The 24,676-nt window shown below is 39.5% G+C and overlaps 1 protein-coding gene across 6 annotated transcripts in view; it reads right to left on the bottom strand.

The window, feature by feature from the left end:
* TSPAN12 (tetraspanin 12) overlaps nucleotides 1-24,676 on the bottom strand; it is a 45,732-nt gene that overhangs the window by 3,074 nt on the left and 17,982 nt on the right. For all 6 annotated transcript variants that reach the window (XM_027720862.2, XM_027720865.2, XM_027720859.2 and 3 more), the window contains 3 exons: nucleotides 13,009-13,083; nucleotides 8,249-8,356; nucleotides 4,510-4,653 (listed from right to left, as the gene is read on the bottom strand). In XM_027720862.2, coding sequence (XP_027576663.2) covers nucleotides 4,510-4,653; nucleotides 8,249-8,356; nucleotides 13,009-13,083 — 327 coding nt within the window. The remainder of the gene's footprint in view (nucleotides 1-4,509; nucleotides 4,654-8,248; nucleotides 8,357-13,008; nucleotides 13,084-24,676) is intronic.

Here is a 24,676-nt window from a genome sequence, read left to right as displayed (position 1 = left end):
ATTACAGAGAAATCGGCTGCATTTTAGTACTTTTGATAACTTAAAGGAATGAAGGTACATGCTGGTCACAATTTAAAAATGCTCCACCATAGCAATATTCAAACTCAGATCATTTGTTGCCTGGAGAAAACATCCATTAACAGAGAGCGATAACATTAATACCTACATCTCCTGCAGTACAGACACATAACTGAGACAAATTATGCCCAATCTAGATAGACTGTTTCCCTCCATTTAATGATGTTCTTACAGTTCTGATCTCATACAAATTCAAAATCAGTTTCAAAACTGAGAAACACCCTGCCAGCCCTGTTATCTTCACATTCACGCATTTTATTTCTGCTTATGTGACACTTTCATAGTTGGTAGTCTGCAGTTAAACAGTATAAAAATATACTTTCTTTGGCAAAAGTAAAAGTTTGTCACTAAATGGGGAGCTTTTGTTGCCAAGTCAAATATAGTACAAAACTTTGCAGCAATCATTCAGAAGAATTAGCTTCACATTCCTACAGAGCTAAGGATTAAAGCCATTTTATACTTTCAGTTTTAAAGTGGGAAAAAAGAGTGTATTTCTGATTTACTGCAACATCATAGAATAAGAACTTGAACTTAAATAAGGCACTTCTCAGAGCAGAAAAGATAAGCCCTCAACATAATCAACAAATCTTCTGTATACTCAAATTTTGAGTATACTCACAATTATATTTTTATTTATTGAAAACAAATTTTAATATTAAAAATTAAAACCAAAATTAAAACAAAATTAATTTAACTAAAACAAATTTTGAGTACTCAAAATTATGCTAGAAAACAAAAGAAAATATTGAACATGCAAGTTTGATGTTTTTGAAGATATCAACTCCTACCAATCATTTTATCTAGGCTGCAGTTCCCCACCTCAAGATGGGCAGAGCTCAGACCACAACAGACCTCCAAGCCATACTGTCATCTTCACACTTCCCTCACAATCATGCTCTAAGGTCAGTCTGTTCCATGAACTGCACCAAAGGTGAAGTTCATCAGAATAAAAGCAATCCAAGGAGACTAGTGCATTTGAAAAACAGCTTTCAAAATCACACAGGGAAAAATATGATTCCTGCCAAAAATACTCTCAAGCAGAACTATACCACCTTTCTTTCTGCAAAAATTAAACTGTGAAGGGTTCCAACTTAGACTACAAAAAGCTCTGAGTTTCCTGCAAAAAATTACAGCACAGTTACAACAAAAAATATTTATCAATCCCAGAGAAACCAAACTTTGGTTTTCTGAAGTACTACAAAGAATTTTTCTGAAGTACCAGAATGGACTTGCCAAGCATTTACATAAGCCAATTTTAGGCTAGCAAGGCTAATCTTATCAGGTTCCCTCTCAAACCACCAGACTACGCAAGTTTGTTTTGAATCAGTTTCTAAAAACGCTTTTTTTCGTTCAGCTCTCCAAAGCAGAATTTAGGCAGATTAGCCTTGGAAGTTTTGCATGATACTGATAAACTTATTAGCAAGTATACTGCAAGAGTCTGTGAGACAACCCACAGGCAAGCAACATGGAAAGAAATGTTTTGCCAAGCAAATACTGTACATATCTCTAAGAGAAATGAAGTATTTTTGTGGCTGGTACAACAGAACACAGCCTGTCCCTTTTTGGAATGGGTTCTGCCATAGAGAACCAAAAAATAAATTTTTGCCAAGTACTGAATCCACCCAAAATGCTCTCTGGTACAGCAGGGGCGGAACAACCATAAATGTACCCTTCCGGTTTCTTTCAGAAAAAAAGCCACATAGCCTTTCTTTTTATCAAGTAGGCCTTAACACAGCCCTTATGTCCTACATAATAGTTATCTTTGGCTATTAATTTTCTCCAAGGAGAACCGAAAGAATTTGAACATATGAAGTGTTCAGAGAACCACTTTCCTGGAATATGGCTGTGGGCATGAAATGTTAGCAGAAGATATGACACAAGAAAACCTTGCACACTTGACACTCCAGTGACTAGTACCTCTCAGAAATTTCTGAGCTTCCTGTGCTCAAAAAGCAGTTTTTCATTGAGTGACACTGCTTACATACTCCTGCCTTTTCACATAAGTACAAAAGATGCATGGGGCAAATGAATGTTCTACAGTTTCAACATGTTTATACTTCTTGAGGGCTCTCTGCAACAGACTTGGTCTGTGTGGTATTAACAGCGGCAATGGTATTACAAAAAACAACCATCACTGAAGAGTGAGCCACAATTTTTTCTTCTTCAAGAATACTACTGGTAGGCTGTATTCGTGCTCAATTAGATGCTGCTGTTTTTTGGTCTGTGGTTGGCCCAGCTACCTGTGAGAGTTTATTCTTTTTCTGTCAAGTTATGAGAAAACAAGCACTGATAAACCAGAACTTTGTCCTTGAAAAGAGCATCTTGTATAAACTATACTTAATTGGTACCTCTCTATTGGTTGACGGCCTTTCAAGGGCACTCGAAGGAGAAGTGAAGAGGAGGGTGATGAAGTACGCCCCCAGACTCATTTAGAAAAGATCCCCTGAAGTATAGCACACAAGCGCGTGGGGAATTCCAAAGTACACATGCATGTGCAGAAGGGGCACCACTTACATAACGTTGGGAGGGACTGAAGGCCTCTAGCTGGGCGGTGCTGACCACACCTGCCCAGGTAGACATCACCAATTAATTGTATAAAAAGCAGATAGCTCATGCTGGAAGTACACAAGCTTCACATCAAAGGACAACATTGCCTTTTGCGGGGACGCCCGCTATCTTGTGAGCCTGCCGACTCTCCGAGAATGCAGCTTCTGCTATGGGTAATTCTAGGCATTCTGGGTCGGTAAGATAACTTCATAAGCAACACCTGGGTGACTGGGGGAGTCGTACTGAGGGCTTATTTCTCTCCTCCTTCTTCCCTTTTGGGTTTTTTCGTTTTGTTGGCCACCTCTTGGTAATAAATATTGGTTTCATTGAGTTTTCAACGGCGTATGGTTTCAGTTTCAGCATCCTTCTGAACTCTCCCTGTCACACAGGCCCCAGAAGAAGCCTGAATGGCTTTCCTATTCAGAGACTGACACCTCTAAAGAGTAACCAGTGCTGTCAGTGCTGTGAGCCTTGCCAGAAGGCAAGAGAGGTTCTACAAATAGCTGGTGGAAAGAAAATAGCCTCCACCGCTGTCTTTAAGGTTCCCTAGCAAATACTGGCCTTCTGAGGCACCTGCCTTTTGGCAGCTCTTCCTAATGGAAGCACACCGCTTCCATTGGATGTTGGAAAGTCCAGAATAGATGATATAACTTCTCTTCACAGAGTCAATACCATACAAATTCATTTCCCCAAAACTTATTTGGTTCCTGGCAATAGCTAATAATCATTTTGGCTTGTTTATATAGTGAATCTCCCCTGCTTCAGAGGTATTGCTCCACAGCTCCTGAACAAAAGCCATGCAACTGATTCTTGTAAGAAAGGGTCTTGAACAGTGTAAAAAAATGGGACGAAATAAAACTGTTCTTTAGGTACTCTTCCACAATGCAGAGCTACACCATCCACTAGAGAAATTTTCATGCTTCAGTACCTGAAAGCACACTTCTCATGTCCATCCTCCTTCCTATGCACCCTATATTACTCTAAAAGCAATCAAATGAAGAATGCATCTCTTGTCAGATCCTCATAACTACCTGATTGAGACATGCCTTTTGTTGCTGTTGGACTATCTGGACTATTGGTCATTCTGCTATTACAGAATGCACAATTAAAAGTCTTTAGAGGTCTGTTAGCACTAAAAAATGGTAGTAAGCAAACCAGTCTTCAAAAAAACATGACTTTGGACAATATTTATGTGAGAACTGAGTTTTAGTAGAGAGCGTATTTATCTTTTTTTGTAATTTTCACTCTAAGAACAGTAATGACTTGCTACTATGATCATCTCCTTTGAGTTTAAATAGGTCCTCTCCTGGTTTTAAGGTGCTTTTTTTGTAATTCTTTTTAAATAATCATACTGTAATGCAGTAGAGAAAAAGAACATTTTCACAAGTTTCTATGCATGCTCAGAATACAACAACTGAATTACCTGCCTCCTAGCATGAGACCTTTTATCAAGAGCGCTCTCATCTTCCTAAGAAATTCTCAAAAGCCTCCTTCACTATATATTTCACTAGAGTACTCTTACACTTACCCTACATTAGTTTAATGGGTTGGAACCTGGACATTTCATCACAATTAATTTTTAACTTTTGGATTAAAGCAAATTTGAACTCCAACCTAACCAATATAAAATAAATACCTCAATGTTTAAGCACATCTCAGACGTTAACTGCATTGCCATTAACTTATCTCACTCCCAGGCAAGGGTGGATAGGTCCATCCGTCCTTCCTTCAGCATTAATAATAAACATAAACACAGTAAACACTTTCCATAAACACAACTACTCTACAAATTACTCTGTTGCACTACAAATGACGAATTCAGAAAATTACTGTATCAGGAAGAATGCACAAAGCCTTCTGAAATATTAATACTTTTCTTCCTACCTCCTGGTAAAGGTCACTGAGATCCTCATGATGTGCCTGCTTAGAGCATCCTGGGAACTCTCTGACACAACAGGAGTCAGGTGGCCAGTCCAACTCTGTCATTTCCAGCCAGTCTGTGAAGTACACCACGCCACAACATTTAAACTGCAAAGGAAGGATTAGCCAAGATCAGCAATAATGATGTTACTTCTTCATGAAACTAGGTCACCAAAAAAGCTAAATAAATTCCTAATACCAACTTCTAAAATATGTACATAGAACTAAAAGTATCTACAAGATCTTCCATGTATATTGTTTTGTTGTACTTTTACATAAAAGCAACATGAAAATTTCAAGGTAGTGACCAATGAATACCTCAGAAATAGTCAATGGAATGGCTCTGTCCATTAAATCCCAATTGCTTCCTCAAAGGATGCTTCACAGAAATTGTCCTGTCCTGGAATTCTCCTATCCTTACTACAAGGAACTAACTCATGGTAATTTCATGCCAAAATGGTGACCAATGGACAAGTATACCAGTGGCTGAAAGAAATAGTAAGGAAAGGTCTTACTAGTGAGGATTATTCCTGCAAGGATACAACTATGGACACATCTGTTGGAAACCAGAAAAAGCACAGATTTACCTGAATACAGATGTGAGAAACCGAAAGCAATGGCTCGAAACAACTCAGTGTGCGGGCGAGGGGGCAGATCAAGTTCTGCCAAGGTGGGATGGTGCTCTGCCTCAAAACCCTGCCTCCTTGAATGCCTTTGGTGCAGCTGTCAGTCACTGGCACATGGGGAGCACTGCCCCACACCACACCCCCTGGAGCCCCTAATCCAGCCCCAGAATGGCCATTTGCCATTGCCACACACCCCACACCGCACCCCCAGGGGCCCCTAACCCAGATCCCGAATGGCTGGCACACCGGAAGCCCCACCTGGGGTTGGGGAGGGGGTGGGTGGTCACAGGAGTCCAGAGCAAATAAAACCAACACCATGAGGCCTCCACGTGGTCACAGCCCTACTGCCCTTGGATTTGTAGTAGTTGGTGCTACCGTGGCCCTAAGGCAATAGGTATAATTCTCTCTCTCTCTCTTTTTCTTTACTTCTAATCCCCTTTTCTTGATATTTGGGTAACTTAAACCTGGATGGGTTGGAATTTGCTAAGTCAATGCTTTGTGAAATGCTTTCTGACTGAATGTGTTCTTTAAACTTTTGCTAAGTTCCCTTATTTTCCAAAGTTTGCCAGTAAAAGTGTGTTATTTTGACCTCCTGAAAACATTGCAGTGTTTTTCCCACGCGTGACCTGAAGGTATAAATGAACCTAAGGCCCTTTTAATAAATCCCTCAGACAGGTTTTGGGACTCTGTATCTTTATGATGTAAAACCCCTTTGATGAGCTCCTGAAGCAAGGCTGGGGTCTTACAACAGAAAAAAAAAAGGAAAAAAATAGATTAAAGTGTGAGCAAAAAGGTATAGAAATCGCAAATGCTAAAAGGAAAACAGAAAATAACAGGAAAGGGTATCACACTAAAGCAAATACTCCAACAGAATCAACCATAAAAGTAAGAAGTCTGGCTGCAAAGCAGATCAGCCATAATTGGCTATAAAAACCAGCAGGACTAACAAACTGTCTTCTCCTCTGCAAAGCACACCCAGAGATTTAAAGCCAAATGACCAGGCTACCACATTAGCAGCCGCTTTCATACAGAAAAGGGATAAAGCAGCTACATTAGATTTGGTTTGGAATTGGATGCAGACTTGACATGACTGAAAAGAAGTCTTGCTGCAGAAACAAGATGCAATTTTTTTTCTGTCTGAATGCCCTCCAGTACCAGCCTGAGTGTAAGTCGTCCTCTGGTTCCTTTGACCCATGGGCTTGGGAACATATTTGCCCCCCTCCTTACCCACTTCAGAGCCAGAGTCCTGTGTTCCACACCACTCCTTGGTCACAATCAAGCAGATCAGTGCCCAGACTGTTGGCACACACTGTGCCCTTGACCTTACCAGTCCTCTTAAAAATCTCACTTCTTCCTTCTTTACCACAACTTTAAAGTCTCTGTTTTTATTAGTTTGTTAGTTCCAACACAAGACTTTAAGGAAAGCTCAAGCTTTGGCTCCTCACTGTAATTGCAAATACCATGTCATTAAACTTCCTTTTCTTACTCTCAAATCTTTTCTTCCCCTACCCAGCTCTTCTTTCCTGACTTCAGTTGACCCTCACCATCTTCCTTAGCATAGTCACAAGTCTGGTATTAGACCACCAAGAGGGTTGAGGGAAAACACATTTCCCATCTGTCTCAGATGTTTAAAAGACACAGAAGAGAGAAAACCAAGTTGATCAGGGCTGAATCTTTGGTAACAGAACTGTAATCACAATTTAGCTGACTGAAGAAGGGCCACAAGCAAAGTGCTCATTCAAGAATAAAGTACATGCCAGGCTCATAAATACAGCATCTGAGTTATGAGTGGACACAATATCAAGAAGAGCCCATTAATTAAGTAGAATCTGTAAAAGAGGTTTCTCAAATGTTCACTTCAAACTTTCCCCAAATCATTCATCTGGTCAGAGATGGAATATAGAAAATCTAACTTCTAAAACAAAGTTTTTCTACCCTAGAAAAGTAATGGCATAGTTGAAATTTTGTTACTAATATTCATATTATAACCAGCCATTATGATGACACCACAACAACTATGAGGATAAGAGGTAGTTTTTAATTTATTCAACCTATGCATTTCAACCAAGATACAGTACCAGCTCTATTCAAGGAAAATTGATTGAGACCATTTGATTATATTATCTCAGGTACAGAACAGATATAAACACTCTACCTGCACATGAAGAATTACTCAGTTTCACAGAGCACTTGAATGGCCAGAGCAGAGAACAGGGTGGGGGTATGCTGGTGTTTAACCTCTTTCTTTCAGGTTTTAGTATAAATACAGACGAATCAAGTGCTGCCAGGAAATGCTTAAATAAACAGGAAATCTGTGCAACATTGATAGATTTCAACACTTCAACAAGAGCAGCACAATGACAGGCATTTAAGGAGTTCTCTTCCTGCACGTGAGTTATATTTGGAGTTAATGGGTTTTACCTTGGGCGATTTCATGTTTCTGTAACATAATACTTCATTCTTTAAAAAAAGTTCTGAATTTTAGTAGGGTAGAGGGCAAAGCTGTGAATACACAAGGAAGCTTTTTGGTTTGTTTCTGACCCCCCCAGTAAAAGGAAATAAAAACCCTGATGATTTTCACAAACCTCAACCAAATAGACAGTATAGGCATCTTTATGAAAACTTCCTTTTCCACTCCTTTCCAGCTAAACACATATCTTAACCATGACAGCTTGATGAAAAGAAACTAACAGAGCCTACAGGAAGGGGAACACAGTTTAATATTAAAACCATGTATTCATTTTACTTAATCTGCAGATTTTTAATTTTATATACATCGTATCCTAAAATGTTACAGTAATCCTAAAAGGTGTTGATGTCCTAACCTTGCTGGCAAAGGAGAAGAGAGTGTTAGCAATTTAACTGAATTTAGTGACATTTTTCTTTTGGTGTTTAAGCATCTTTAGGGCATATAAAAACTAAAGAACTGGATATCAAGTGATGTTAAAAGATACCATCACTACACAGTGTTTCATATGAAATTAACTTTTCACTTAAAACCAAACCTCTTCCTTTAGCAGATAAGTAACACTTACTGAGCATGTATTACTTCAGTTCATGAATTACTGTCATCTTACCTCCCTCTGGAAGAAATTCCAAGCATGGGTCAGCCACTGGTACCTAGGTAGGCCATAATTGGTCATCCTGGCTTTCAGTGTGATCATATCAGACCACTGCACTGGAACCTGGAGCAAGGAAAGATAAATGATTCACACAATGGATCAATAATCTTGTGGCTCCAAATCCACAAATTCCATCTATTTTTTGATCTTTCCAGTGCAATGACCAAAATAACGCTGTATACAAATAAAACAGGACAAATTATTTGTTTCCTTTGCTTACAAATTAATCTACGCTGGAAAAGGAGTTACGTTTTGGAGAGATTCAGGGATAGTTGGGTACAATTTGGTTATACCATTACCACATTTTTTTCCTGGCATAAAACTTGAACTGAGTCCCATCCAAGTCATCAGGGATAGCATTTGTCTGCCCCAGTTTAGGTATCTCCCTGGTGTCTTCTTAGTCAAGAGAAAGATACAGGCAGCTGAACAGGGCAATTGATCTCAAGATAAGGAATTTATACAGAGCAGATGCACCACTGCCTTGAAGTCTCAAATCCACTTCACTGTCTAAGGTGACAAACTTAGATGTAAATGTCTAACTTCTACATATATAAAATTAATTGCAAGGAATTCTACCCCAAGAGTTTTTTCAATGATTTTCTGGCTTGGTCTGGAGTCCTGTATGCAGGTATCCTTAACGTGCTCCGTTTCAGTATCTTACTCAAGAACAGAAACAAGGAAATGCAGACGAGGCCCTGTGATCTTTTTTCTTCATACACACTCAGTCTTGTAAATCTTGAAATTTACAAATAAATACTTCAAGGATTCTTGAAGTGTTTTTCTTTCAAATTTGACTACTCAGAAGTGAGGTGCTGGTGCTCTCCATTGTCTGAATATGACACGCCAGCAATTCGTTACAAACAACAGAAGCAAGTGCTATGGCACCAGGCATGCAATGCATTTAAGAATCAAGATTAGAACCTCACTTCCGTTCAGCTGCACAAATTTCAGTGTGCCAAAACAAAACAAGTTGTTGAAGACTGCATTGCCCTCCTAGGCACACATATCACTCACGTTGAGTTTTGCCTTGTTTCCATTAGCCTTAACAGTCATGGTGAAAGAAATCGAAATCGCAATATCAGCTGTCGCTTGGATGGCAGGGGAGCCCAGCTCCTCTAGCAGTCGTGACTTTGCTATCCTGTTCAATTTGGAGCAAACAGTAAAAGCATTCTGCAAGTAGCAACAAATGTTATCTAATAAAAAAGCCTGATCACAGTATTTCCCAAGAAGCCTGGTCTTCATTGTGCTCTATGCTCTACAAAAACATAGGGACAATCACTGCCTGCCTGAACCCATAAGACAAATAAGAACATGGGATAATGTTTCATTACTGCTATTAAGTTACGCTACTATTTCTGATGCCCTAGTAAAGCTTCATATCATTAATATATTAATAATGTCCCAGAAACTTAACATGCCTTTCATTTAGCAGATTTTTCTCTCTTAAGTGATAAAGTGTTGAACTCACAATGGTCCACATGAAAAATATGTTAGCAGTAGAGTACTAAAAATACTTCAAAACAGTATCACAGAATCTTTCTATCACAAACATTTACACTGGTCACTATAATAAAACAATTTGGTTTGTATTCAATGCATTTCTCTTTCTTCTGCATTGTAAGCTAGCACTCTGCTTTCTTCAGTAATTTGATATTGCTCATATGATATGAGCAATTAAGCTCATATCTGCTAGAATATTTTTTTATTAGTTTTTATTGTTTGAGTTGAACACAGTCCAAGGTTATGCCTGCAACACGAGGCATCCAACTTCTTTAGGAAATCAATGGGGGAAAGGTGGAAAAAATGCTAAAGAAGTAAGAGAAGGAAATTAAAAGCAAGGCAAAACAATCTAAATCCCACTGTAGAAAGGCAATTTGAATTCTGGAGGTAAGGAGCGATTTTGCAATCTGTGTGTCTGACTGCTCCAAGGATGAAGCCATATGAGGAGCCACTGAGGTCACTTGGTCTGTTCAGCTTGGAGGAGACTGAAGGGAGACCTTATTGCAGTTACAACTTCTTTGTGAGGGGAAGAGGAGGGGCAGGCACAGATCTCTTCTCTGAGGTCACCAGTGACAGGACCCAAGGGAATGGCCTGAAGTTGTGTCAGGGGAGGTTTCAGTTGGATATTAAAAAAAGGTTCTTTCCCCAGAGGGTGACTGGGTGCTGGAACAGGCTCCCCAGAGAAGTGGTCACAGCACCAAGCCTGCCAGAGTTCAAGAAGTGTTTGGATGATACTCTCAGGCACATGGTATGACACTTGGGGAGAGTCCTGTGCAGGGCTAAGAGCTGGACTTAATGATCCTTGTGAGTCCCTTCCAACTCAGCATATTCTGTGATATTCTGTGATTATGTGAGCTAAGGACATTGATGTATCTACTAAACAGCTTCCTATCAGCTCATATACACAGTGGTGCACAATATTAGATGCCTGAGATGCATTTGTTTGACTATACACCAATGCTCTTCTGTAGCGTGTAGAAAAACAAAAACTAGAGATGCTGGTTTGATTTTAACATAAATTTGTAAAGTTCGGTCTGCCATTGAAATCTACTCACTCATTCTTCTAAGGATTATCAAGGCTTGATCAATTCCTAAGTAAGCCAAGAACCCACACTGGCTTTTCAATCTTGTGGGTGGAATAAATTAGTCATGAGGCCCACTTCATGCTGAGAGCTATCATGAGCTGGAAGGAAACTTGTTTATGCAAGGACTCTTAGAGCAACTTGTCCACACTCCAAGGAGAGCCCATACGGAATCAGCAGAGGCGGTTATGCCTCAGTGACATTTCTGACAACATCACCCATCCACCTACACTAATGCCAACTGATTCTCTGAAACCCACCAGGGGCCCATGTGATTTCATGCTACACTGAAAAAAACATGACATCAAGTCACCCTTACGGGTATAAGAGGGAGTCTTCTTATCTTTATCGAGTAGGTGGAAGCATGCTCTAGGGAAGTGACCTGCACAGGTATGAAAGAACCACTGAAAAACAACTGTGCTCTTCCAGACTGCCACATTCCCTATGGGTCTTAGCAGCAAGAAACCCAGCTGTGCCCCACCTTATCGCACAAAAAGCAGTATTGTTAGGACAAAGAGAATAATAGTGAGAAATCAGATAAAAAGAGAAAATAAAAAAGAAACAACAGCAAAACAACAACAACAAAACCTCAACACAACCCAGTATTTCAGGGGATGAGGAAAGAAAAAACATATATATACAGGGAGAGAAGAAAAAAGAAAAAGAAAAGCAAAAAAAGAGTATCTGGGTTCGCTGTGACCCACTGCAGATGATGGTGGCATGGAATTCAGCACTGCTTACTTTAGCAAAGGGATGCAAGGACAGTAGTGTTTTCTTCTGGAGGGAAACAGCATCACCAGTGCCTTAACATATATTAGGCTTATGCCAGTTTTCATCATACTGTCCTAGGTTTGGGTTTCAGTAGCATAGCATGTAATCGAAAGCTTGGGGGTCAGACTAAAATACACCATAACTTCAGGTTCTCAAACTGAATAGGGAAGGCTGGAGAAAGCACGTTCCACTGCTCTGAAGGCTATGTTGTTTCAGGTACTTTCCACTGACAAGATTTCTGCGGAAAGACGGATGTTAGTTATGACAGTCATCTTGGCAAAATCCCCCCAGAGGGCAGCTATGCCCATAGGACGAAGAATGCCTTGTCTGTATTCCCAATTTTAAAATGCATCAGCACAAGCTGACATTTAAAGTAAAAGGATAGCCTTAATTGCTATTATACTGTAACACCCATCTGGAAGCTGTACCACAAGGGAATGAATTCTGATGCAAAGTGCTGCCACATAACTTCAGACTTCAAATCTGCCAGAAATTCCATTGCTCCACGTACTGTGCAAATATCGAGAAAGCTCCCTCCAATCTTACCGCAATGTAATTGCTATTCACTGTTAGAAAGACCATTATATTGGGCATATCTTGGCAGTTAAGAGAAAATATTTGTCCCTCTATTCATAAAAATGTACCAGACTGAGTACAAGATGCAAAGATATAGCAGCCAGCAGAGTAACATTTCGGTTTAATTTCAGTGTTCAATGCTTATCCATTTTCTTACATGATGGTTACAAGTCCTCAGTTTGAAAATTAAAGGTTGGTGCAGCTATAAAAGCTAGATAGAGATAAAATCTCTTCACAAGTTTACAGAAGAGTGTTTTATAGTCAAGACATGTTTTGCTTAAAACTGGCATTTACAGTTTGTGGAGGCAGCGTGTACATTTCGGTAGACAGCAAGTCCTCTATTGAAAGAGCACATTATTTCTTTACAATGTAGTACACTCTTTAAACATGGAGAACTTTTGGGGCAAAAAAACCTTCAAATTCTCACATCTGCTCTCTCAAAAGCCTTATTTAAGCCTGGAGCTCATATTTAACCCCAAAAGTTTCAATGACTTCAATGAAAACCTGTCTAAGCAAGAATTAACAAAAAATTAAGTCCTTAGGTCAGGTAGGTGCTGCAGGATTTGGCTCTCAAATACAGAGGGGGTAAGCAGAAACCAAGATAGGACCTTCCAGACAGACAAGCTTTCCCAGAAGAATTATCTGTTTAAAAAAAAAGGCAGTCACTTGAAATTAGACTGTCAGAGTAATGAACAGAGATAAACACCAGAGCAATTAGGAAACAGCTAGCTAATGGAAATCTTTTCCTTTTGCTGAAAAAAAATGCAGCTTCCTTTTCTGACTCACCGTTATTTCCTGCTCGTAGGTCCAAACACCACAGGCCAGTTCAACACAGAATATTACAAGTAAGCTTCCAAAGTACTGAAGAAAACAGAACGGTCTTAGTTATCCTTACATTCTTTGAAATATAAAAGTTTTCAAATTAAAATACCCTTAACAATATTAAAGAACATCTCAAATCATTATTAACATTTCACGTGACTGAAGACATGGAAACCGAAATACATTTCTGTAAACAAAATATGAAAGATTCATGTGGTAAACTTCCTGATATTTCTTACTAACATGAAGCATATGAACATTACAATGGACAAATCAATGAATTTCCTTGTTGCCCAAGAGTACAAGGCTATCCTGACACATTATGCTAAAACTGCTGCAAAGAGGACAAATCTTTTTCCTCTCATACATGTATAAAAGCAATCTCTTTTTTTCAGTTCCATTAAAGAAACATATGTAAATCATGCTAATAGCCAAAAGAGAAAAAAAAAAATTGACAAGACAGAAACAAACACGGTTCTTGAAAACTATGTTTTTATCAAAGTGGTCTGGGTATTTGAGGTCAGGTCTAACTGTACAAATATTTATTTAGATTGATTGAAGTACCTTTTCTATTACAAAGTCTAACCCTTGAACTATTTAAAAAATAGCGACTACAAGTATAAATGAAGTAATGACATTTAAGAAAAACCTGTTGCTGTAAGTTAAAAGAGCAGGATTGTCTTCTGTATAGTATCAACAAACCCCTTCTGAACTGCAGGATAAATCTCCATGGACATTAAGGCTGCTTTAACTGGTGTTCTCCATTAAAAGTAGCCCATTTATCTTTCATTTAAAGCAGAAGTATAGTCCCATTCATTGTTGACTCCAAACTTTCTTCCATGTCAATGGACTGAGTTCCTCCTTGTTCTCAGTATGCAGGACTTAAAAGTTACAGTCTTCATGGATTTTAATTTCATTTGGAAATCAAAGAAACACCATCACAATATAAAATAGAATAGAATAAATATATAATTCCACAGTAGGACACATGCTGAATGGCCTTTATTTAGTAATGTCATTCTGAAATCTATTTAGAATGAATATAAAAGACAAAAAACACGTACTCATAGTAGGTGATTTCTTTTTTCTATTACAGGGTCAATAAGATGTATTATTTAAAATAGCATTTAACAGTCATCTACATAGCACCTTTTTCGTTCACCCAGTCTGGAACTGAGCAACTCGCAGATACCTTGGCAGCTACTGAACAGTGTCTTGCCTTAATTTCTTCTTCCCGATCAAATCTAACTCCCTAAATTAGGTTTGTACACGCACACAGAAAAAAAGTACATGAAAAAGACTCATGTTAAGTTTCAGGAGAAACCTGTACTCATACGCTCCCCCTACAAAGATCTGTCCAATAAACATGGTGTTGAAAAGAGAATTTCTGTTTTACTAGTCTTCACCATATTACATTGCATCTTTATAGTCATTATAGCTGAACAACACATTGCATTTCCTTACAAATCAACACTGTAAGCACACACAGAACTCCAGTACAGGTCTTCAATAACCAATATGTTCATCCTCCAAAAGTCCAAAAGAAAAATATGAGTCACACCTTGCAAGAACAACGATGCTTTCTCTAAAAAATAAATTCATGAGCTTCTATGCAAAATAACCACTACCAATGCAGTGTCTGCAAGTTATGCAAAGGGTTCTTTAAAAAAAAAAAAAAAAACAGCAGGGAAAATTACTTTTCTAAGTATTCACTTTGAAAACAGGAAAGAATGCCTTATGCTTTAGCTCTTTCAATTACTATTAAAAAAAAATGTTTAAGTTTTAAAAAAACATTTAAATGTTCTCCCTTTTTTGAGAGGGAAAACAACTAAATGTTTCAACGAAAAGTGAATTTGAGTTCTCAGTTGTCAAAATTTCAGTGGGTTTATCCTCTAACTGAATAACGAGCCCAGGACTGCCTGCTATCCCTGAATTTTATACAAAACTCACTGCTCATGGTGAAAGTGATACATCTGGGGGTGTATGTATGGCATTCTCTGCAAAACTCTTAATTTGCAGTTCTTTGTAACATTTATTTAATTCATCAACCTTAACATTTGAAACTTCCTCATTTTTGTCACCATTTAGTTAAGAATGCTTGTGGTAGTAGATGGAGACAGAATAGCCAAACTGAAGATTTTCTCCAGTTACTGAAAATAGCCGAGAATCTAAAGCTATTTAGCCAGATTCACTCATAAACCAGTTCTGGGTCTGCCAGGGACTGAGCACTCCTGACCAGCTACATCTGGACACATCAGAGCAATGCAGAATCAAGCTTTCTGTCCTGAGAAAGCCCATTTCTGTCCATAGGGTAAAAGACAAGAAAAGACACAGTGAAAAGCCCATGTTAGGAACTGAGCGATTGTGGCACACCAAACTCGCACACAGAAGGTTCAGTTTCACTCTGCTATTGAAGGGGAATATTATACCTCTCTCTAAATATAATGGTTTGCAAAACAAATAATTCTTATGTAAGTTTTGAGAGAAGAAAAACCCTCTAACCATTATTTAAATTTATTACACCTGATTTCCATCTTTCAAATCCAGGAATTATTACTGGCTTCAGGGCTTATTCCTTGTCCCCAGCTAAATTCCCACAGAAGTCTGAATGCTAAATGCATCTTCCTGCATTTACACACTTCTGCTTTTTGCCAGGAACAGGGACTTGATTTTGAAGTAAGGCTAAATATTTCTTCCTATAGGCTGAGTGGCTGCATGTTGTAAAGAATACTAACTCACTAAGGAGCACTATAGTATATCACACTCGAAACTGCACCAGCAGGTCACTGATATTAACCTTCTACAGCACACCTCCCTCAGAGTACTGGCCACTGCTGAGGTATTTTCTACTGTTTCTTTCTTTTTGCTTTTTTTTGGCAGAGAGACAGTAAGAAGAGGAAAGCACAGAAGGGAGTGCACAGTTTTGCAAAGACATATACAGGCCATCATAAAATAAAAAAAAAACCAAAACAAAATCTACAAGCAATTAATGCACAGTAGTGATCACTTTAAGAACTACCTTTTACATGGTAAATCCTAGAGACTTTTAACATTTGCCTTTTGTGGGCAACTGCTAATCACTGTCAATCTCTCCCTAGTCTGACTATGCAAAGTCATCAGAAAACTGGAGTGGTGCCTTGACCCTGTTACAAACCCATCAGTTTCACTGAAGGATTTCCTCCAGCAAGGCTGTGAAAAAACTAAAATGTTGCTTCCTTGAGAGAAGTTGAATGACTGCAATGCTTGTAAAAAACATTCTTTTGAAAGTAATAAATCAAAGTAAAATTATTTGCCAATTTAAAAATAAATAAATAAAGCAGTAGACATTTACTGCTCCTCATTAAGTCACAGACCCGCATGTGGCCAAGATCCTAAACCTCAGGATCCCTTCAGTTTCAAATACATGTTGTCAATTAGCAGGAGCTGGTTCTCCTGCAACCTCCTCCTTAAGCTCACTCACCACCACAGGTAACAGGGAAAGAACGGGAGGAGGCTGGGAGGGAGGCAGCAGCTCTGTAAAGCAGTTAGCTTTCTTACACAAGCATTTCCTCTTACACCCGGAACCTTGCACAAGCACTTGGATTTGCAGCACTGACAGTCTCCAGAGGCTTAAACAACTCTAATTTTCCAGCACCTCAGTCCTGAAAGAGAGGTGAAGGAACGGGAGACTCCGAAGTTCAAGAGAATCTGTTCCTTTCCTGTGCAAGAGAGTAAATATTAAAGAAGTGAGAACAGAAACAAAGTCATTACTGTAAAAACCGCTTCCAGACAGATGTGAAGACAGAGGGGATAAAGGGTCAAGGAAAGATAGTAAAGATATTCCCTGTGTAATCACCAGATGCTGTTCTGCTGGAGTACTCTTCATGTGGTACAGACCAGAGCCAATATCTAAATGCTGAAACCTCTGATGGAGAAACCACACACAACAACAGTACGGAAAGCGACCACAACAATACTACCTACTAGTACAGAGACACTACAGGGTCATACACAGCTACTGCAACTTGCAACAGTCTCCAGAGAGGTCTTGCTCTTCTGCAAGTCAGACAGCCCTAAGTCCACATCTACAGAGAATTCATATACAAGACAGAAAGGACAGTGGGACAGTGGAACATACTGAATGGAAATCGAATTATGATGAATTTCAAACACAAAAGGAAGGTAACCATCAAGTAAATAAAGACAAAACAACAACAACAAAAAAAAAAAAGAAACAAAAAATGGGGACTAATATTGAATAGGTTTTGTCCTAATTCAAAGAGCTCTCTGTATAAAGGCTATCAGAACCTGATAAAGCACTAGAAAAGTACATGGTATTTTCAAATATGCATTAAAAATCAAAATAATTCAAAACTATTTTTATAAAGATCTATACTGATTGTCTAAATAGAGTCAGAAATTTTAGTCTGAATAACATTCCTGCACATCACAGTGGTGCCCCATAAGAGGGTACAAGCTCCATATATGCCAGTGCTCCATACAGGGAGCATATATGCTATGGCATATTCCTGAAATGTTTTCTTATCTCTCCATTTAAGGCTAAAAACTTGGCTACAAAATTAATTTATCCTAATTAAGTTATGACAGGCTTTTTTGCTATTCCATTTGTTCTACCAAACTAAACTAATACTCACCACCATCAAATATATTCCAGGAACATATTTCCTTCTTGATCATCTCAACCATTTAGATAAAAACACAAAAATAGCAAAAGCAAGCACAAAATCACTATGACTGAATCTAAGTTATTTTGCACTTGCTTAAAAGGTGTTTATTCCAACAACTCCCATTCTGTTCAGACAGTAATAATGAAAAGTACACACGTGAAGCATCTACCAACATAAGATCTCTCCCTCACAGCTTTCCATGCTGCAGAGTACAGAATTTTTTTGTGGCAATTGTGGATAACTTTAGGAAGGATGTAAAGTGTGAAGCATGATGTTTTATGTTTTTTTGCAGAAATGTAATACAAACCTCTTACTGTAGATCTAAAGATTTTGTTTGTTTGTCTTGAATATGCCACATGATTCCTGCAATTAATCACTTAATATAATTTGTCTATGCTTTTCAGGCAAAAGGTAAAAAGAACAGCTAAAAAATAACCTATTTTTGTTACTAACAGGATGGAAAAACCATGACTTCAAAAAACACAGTACATCAAGAAAGTTTGTAAAAATTTTGCTCCTCCTCCCACCCTAGTCCCCCCCTTTTAAATGTCCTTCTCCAAGGTACTTCCAAGAACATGGAATTTCTCAGAGATTTCTTTGACTGTAAAAATATTAAATTCAAACTACAAAGGAAGACTTGAGTTAAAACTCTAGTGCCCTGCAGTAGTCTTCGTCAGTGCAACAGCCAGGGTAATGTCAAGAGTCACTGCCCTAGTCAAGCCATCATGATAATCCCACTGGTGCAGATACCCTTCGAAACCCTGGCATAAGCATTATGTCAGAAATGAAGCTAAAACCAGGAGCTCTCAGAAATTTGGTGACTCCAGGTACTTAGTGACCAACGAGTCACTACGGCCCTCTGGTGCCAAGCAGCCCCAGCAGGTAAGGGCAGCTCTACTGCAAAGCTGAGCATACCCAAGTACATTCCTGAAGTGATGGGTTTTTTCACGTGGATTTTTTTGCTCTGCCGCAGTTGGCTTTTGTAATTTGTTACCAATTACCTATGGAATGCCTCATCAGCATTCAGCTACTATAACCCATAAAACAGGGCCGTTAACCCATGCACAAGGAGAATCAAAGACCTGAACACATCCCTAGTCATACTCCCTTGAACCCGCTCATACCAAACATAGCGTGATTGGGTTTTTTGCAGTTTGGAAGCAAGAATCTATTCAACTCACAAAAACATGAATAGAGACAGGGCTCTGCAACAACCCAAACTGCATTAGGACTAGAAAGGCAAAGAGTAGTTTAATTAATCTTTTTCCTCCCTCAAACCTTTTGGTTTGTATGTTGCATGATGCTCTTTGGAGATGCAAGCCATCCAGGCATCTGTTTACCCCTCAGAAACTTCAGATGATCATCACCACTGGATCACCAACGGGAACCAGAATCTTTCTGTGCAAAACCTAACAAATTCTTCCTGTTTTGATAACTTACAAGCTATAGTTCCCTTTATTTTTGTTACAGTTTACAAGATAACAAGGTTATTTTAATGATTAATACATTAGTATTAATTAGTATTAATTAGTATTTTAATGATTAATACATTAGTAAGCTATCCCTTACTAAATGGAGCAAATGCTCATTAAATGGAGTCAGATAAACTGCACAGAAAACTGAAATCCTCTGTTTATCCACTCCAGCAGCGCAAACTTTCCCCCGCCCCCCTCTTCCTTCCCCCCCACCTCCCTCAGCCCTGCCCTGTAGGGATTAACAGTTCATTAGTCATTTTGATTTTCAATTTGGTTTACTTGCTTGACAACACAGAAATTTATGAGAGACACAGTCACAAGTCAACAAGGAAATGGGAGGAAACCATCAACTTGCAACATAAGCTACTGAATGTCATCCAGTTCATGATCATATATCTTTATTTTAGATTTGGTTCCCCAGATCACAAAATTTTATTATAATGTCTTACAGCCTGTGATCTTTGCAAAGTCCAAGTTTTATATACATAGTTACCACTTTTTTGAAAATCTTTATAGCTAATTTTCAATTTTTTTTTAAAGGCAATGAACATTTTAGATTTTTAAGGTATGAATATAAGTTCTTTTTAATAAGTCCTTGTTTTTTTTAAAAACTAAGCAAAATTATTTATAAATAGTTTGAACTTTGTTCACAGCCTTGATTCTTCTGTGGAATATTTATGACCTGTTTTAAATTTTTACTTTAATGGTTAATCTTTGCTTATAATAGTAAACAGGTATTACTTTGGAAATAAGCAAATGCATACTTCACACAATTATTAGGATTTATTTGCCAAAGGCTCAACTACCTCACGTCATTGAACTGCCAAGGAGTAAGGATCATTTCAAGGTCATGGTAAAGTATTGAAGAGAACACAGGTAAAGACAGACATTAGACCATATTTCCTCAAGGCTTACAATATTCTCTTTCCCTTTCTTCTTCCCTTATTTCATAGGATTTATATTAAAACTTAGAGTTTCCCATTCCATACAGATTTTCAAAACACAGCTTCCTTCATTTCTCTACCCCCTTTATTTTCTCCCAAGGAAATTAAATACTATAAAAATTCTTCTTTAGTCAAGAAAATCCTTTTTGCTTGTAAAATAGACTGACATGGTGCTGATACACGCAATAATTCTGCCTCAGCATGCCCCAAAACACTTAAAACAATCACCACATTGAGTGAAGAAATGCTCTTATATCTAAAACCCACACATCCAAGTGTCTCCACGGTTAAACAGTCAAAAGAACAAGATTAAGCAAGAAAAAGATTAATTTACCTGACAGGACATCCACTCCATACTTAGTTTGTGGCAACAAGAATTCAGCTGAACCACAGCATCAAGTCATGCCCCACCAGTAGGACTGGGTTGCATTTCAGACAAGACACAGAGATTTGCTGAGCTTTCTGGAGCCACTTACTCATTTACTCCTTCCTTGCTCTTAGAGACTTACCCATTCCCTATGCCCTTCAGTACAGGAAAAAAAAAACAGGGCAAACAAGGAATGAAAAAAGAGGACCTGGAAAGGACAGAGCTAAAAAAAAGCACTACAGCAGCAGGACTCAGCAGTCCTCAACTTTTCTCAGTCAAGATACAGCATCTCTCATTCCCATCCTGGCTGGTATCACTCACAGCTCTTTCCCCTCAGCAACCCCAGTCCCTTGAACCTACTGTCCTATCAGTCCCTGTCTTTTCAATAGTTTTCTGGTATGCACATCCATCACTTCACCAACCTTTTATTACTATCTCACCAACCTTTTATTACTATCTCCCTTTCTCTTTTCACCAGGGAGCATCATTCCAGAGCCCTTTCAGCTCTGGTGCTGTTTCAGTCTCTTCTACTGCCCTGGGTATCTATGACTTTCAAGAACTTGGAAGGAGGAAGCAATATTAACAGTGTAACAAGTGGGATTTGGGGGGGCCGGGGGGGGGGGGGAAACAGGAACAAGGAAGATCACAGAATCTGGAGAGCTAGAAGGGACCCACAAGGATCATCAAGTCCAACTCCTGGCCCTGCACAGGACCATCCCCAAGAGTCATACTACGTGCCTGAGAGTATCATCCAAACACTTCTTGAACTCTGCCAGGCTCGGTGTCCCGACACAACTTCAGGCCATTCCCTCGGGTCCTGTCACTGGTCAACAGAGAAAAGAGATCAGTGCCTGCCCCTCACAAGGAAGTCGTAGACTGCAATGAGGTCTCCCCTCAGTCTTCTCTTCTCCAGGATGAACAGACCAAGTGACCTCGGCCACTCATCATATGGTTTCCCCTTAAGGCCCTTCACCATCTTTGTTACCCTCCTTTGGATGCTCCCCAATAGCTTAATATTTTTCCTATACTGCAGTGACCAAAACTGTACACAATATTCAAGGTCACCAGTGCGGAGCAGAGCGGGACAATCCCCTCCCTTGACCAGCTGGTGATGTTCTGCCTGATGCCCCCCAGGACACGGCTGGCCCTCCTGGCTGCCAGGGCACTGCTGACTCATATTCAACTTGTCCTCGACCAGGACCCCCAGGTCCCTTTCCATGGCACTGCTTTCCAGCATCTCATTCCCCAGTCTGTACATACATCCAGGATTGCCCCATCATAGGAGCAGAATCTGACACTTCTCCCTGTTGAACTTCATACGGTTGGTGATTGCCCAGCCCTCTTAATTTGTCGAGGTCTCTCTGCAGGGCCATCCTGCCTTCAAAGGACTCAACAGCTCCTCCCAGTTTTGTGTCATCTGCAAACTTGCTCAGTATCCCTTCCAGTCTTGCATCCAAGTCATTTATGAAGATGTTGAAGAGCACAGGGCCTAAGATGGAGCCCTGTGGAACCCCACTAGTGACAGGTCACCAGTCTGATGTTACCCCATTCACTATTACCCTCTATTGGCTCTACCCATGAGCCAATTGCTCACCCACCGCATGATGTGTTTATCCAGTTGTGTGCTGGACAGTATGTCCAGATGATACTGTGAGAGATAGTATTGAAAGCTTTACTGAAATCCAAAAAGATTACATCAACTGGCTTCCCTTGATCAAATAGGTGGGTTACTTTGTCATAAAAGGAAATCAGGATTTATTAGGACTGATAAGCAGGACTTCTCTCTCATGAAGCTGTGCTGGCTGTGAATAGTGACTGCATTGTCTTTCAGGTGTTTTTCAATAATTACCAGAATAATCTTCTCCATAACTTTACCAGGAACAGAAGTGGGATTGACAGGCCTGTAGTTTTCAGAGTCCTCCTTCTTGTCCTTCTTGAAAATTGGGACAACGTTCGCCAGCTTCCAGTCAGGTGGGACCTCTCCAGATTATCAAGACCATTCAAAAAATCATCGAGAGAGGCTGTGCAATGACATCAGTCAGCTCTCTGGATGAGTCCCACCACAGATTTGTACAGATCCAGTTGAAGATAAGAGCAACAAGGTACGCTCCAAAAGTTTTGGGTCATGAGGCCAAACACAGTGACACCTAGTCAAACCAACACTCAGAATATAACTCTCCAAGAACAGACAAAGTAGCCAGTTCCATCAGGTGAGCCTAAAAGTACAGCATGCAGTGAAAAGTGTGGCACAGAAGTCCAGGCAGCACGTTTCACGTTGAAAACATACTGGAACCATAAAATGACTGCTGCCATTAGAAAGAGCCCTGTGCCTCTTTCTAAAAGGATGAGCAAGTGGCTCTTTACTATCACAGAAATCCACAAAATCAAAAAATTGATGGCCTCCTAACGGCACTATCCAACCTTGCTGTCCTAACTCAATGGCATTTCCCTGAATTGCCCTCAAGGGGCCAGACAGTTCTTGCTACTTCAAGCTGCTGGATAACTGCACCAAATAGTGCTGCACTGCTTCTGCTCTGGCTCAACGTGGCCAAGTGTTCAAGACAGCTGCTAAGTGCCTGGGTGAAAGAAGCAGACCATCGCCACAAGCACAGCAAACATTTGGATTTAAGCCAAGTATTTGCAAGAAGACTTGGACACTCCCACCAGCTCAATTCCTGTCATGCTCTCCCACTCCAACACTCCCCCACGCTGCTCAGATATGCAGTTACTCTTGCTTGCTGTTCGTTCAGCAGGCAGCACCTTTCATCCCCACACACCTCTCAATAACCCATATGGCCAGGCAACTTGTGTCTTTCCTCTTTAAGCTCCCTCCTAGATAAGGAAATGAGGCACTATTTCAAAGCACTTGCCTTAGAAAAAGTATTTTAAGGACATACACAGTACAGATTTATTTACACTGGAGAAGGCAAGGTCAACCAAATGCACCTCCCTCATGCTTGCTTACACAGGCAGACAGAGGACCCCAGGGCCAATGTACTCCACTCCACAGTACTGGGAGCCCTGCAGAATGCACCTGTTCCTGCAAAGCCTGGCTTAGCTCTCTGGTCACACTGTGGCATCACCAAAATCCATTTCAAAATCTAACAACTTGCTTGAACCTTAAAACTTCTGACCTAAACAAAAAAGAAGCTTACCCTGTATCACATTTCAAGGGAAAAATATGTCTAATAATGATTAGTACAGGCATCTTCTCAGGCAGTTTACCTTTGAAAGTTAGAAATACGGAAAGAACAAAAATACTCTATTTTCTTCAGAAAATCGCTTGTATTTGAAACTACTGGGGTATAATAAAAATTGACACACTTTAAGTCTATTTTCTCTTACCAGTGGAGCATTAAACAAGCAGCCCTTCAGAATGCAAGTTAAATGTTCAGCCCCTTAAGTTACCCACTGACTATCTGAACTTGAGTTTTAGCACAGTACTGGCTTCTCATCAAACCTGAACTACAGTATTATAAACACATTTAAACCAGTCTCTCAAATAAGGCAGGACAACCTGTCCTGTGAACCTGTGTCTTCCTCCCACTCACATCACATTCGTAAATTAGTTGTTGATAAAAGGTACAAAATATGAAAATGAACTTAGTCTCTGTCCTGCTTAATTTGAAACTGCATGGGTTTACACCAAGCATGTTTGTCAGTTATTTCTTCCCTTTGAATGCTTGGTGGCTAAATAATGAAGAAATACTTCTGGCTGGTAAATAACAATTCCTGTGCCAAATGTTAGTACAAGGTATTGGAGCAGCTGTGACTGTGGTAAAGAGTCTACAGGGATCAGAACAAATATCCTTTATTAATACAGAGTAAATAACCTATACTATGTATTACTGCAGAAATACATGCTGCCACATAAAAAAAAACCACAACAAAATTAATTATCACTAAACTCTCATACTAATTCATGCCAACCATAGTCATAAGTATTGCAGAATAGTTGGTGCTGTGTTACTGCAGAACAGTTAACATTTCACACAGAGTAAGAATGCCTTCTAGGAAGACATTAACAGTTACTGGTATCTTGCAACATAGCAGATGTCCAAATTTAATAAACCCTCTCACCTCTGCATCCACATGGACTGAAATGGGTATATGGGTGTAGAATAATTTGCCCCAAGTGGTGACCCAGTCAGTAGTAAGTATCTTGTCACCCTTTAGATA

This window comes from Pipra filicauda, unplaced genomic scaffold (genome assembly GCF_003945595.2).
Source record: "Pipra filicauda isolate LSUMZ 115617 unplaced genomic scaffold, ASM394559v2 scaffold113_size4260070_pilon, whole genome shotgun sequence".
NCBI classification, from domain to species: Eukaryota; Metazoa; Chordata; class Aves; order Passeriformes; family Pipridae; genus Pipra; species Pipra filicauda.
This window is presented reverse-complemented; position numbering and strand designations above follow the sequence as displayed.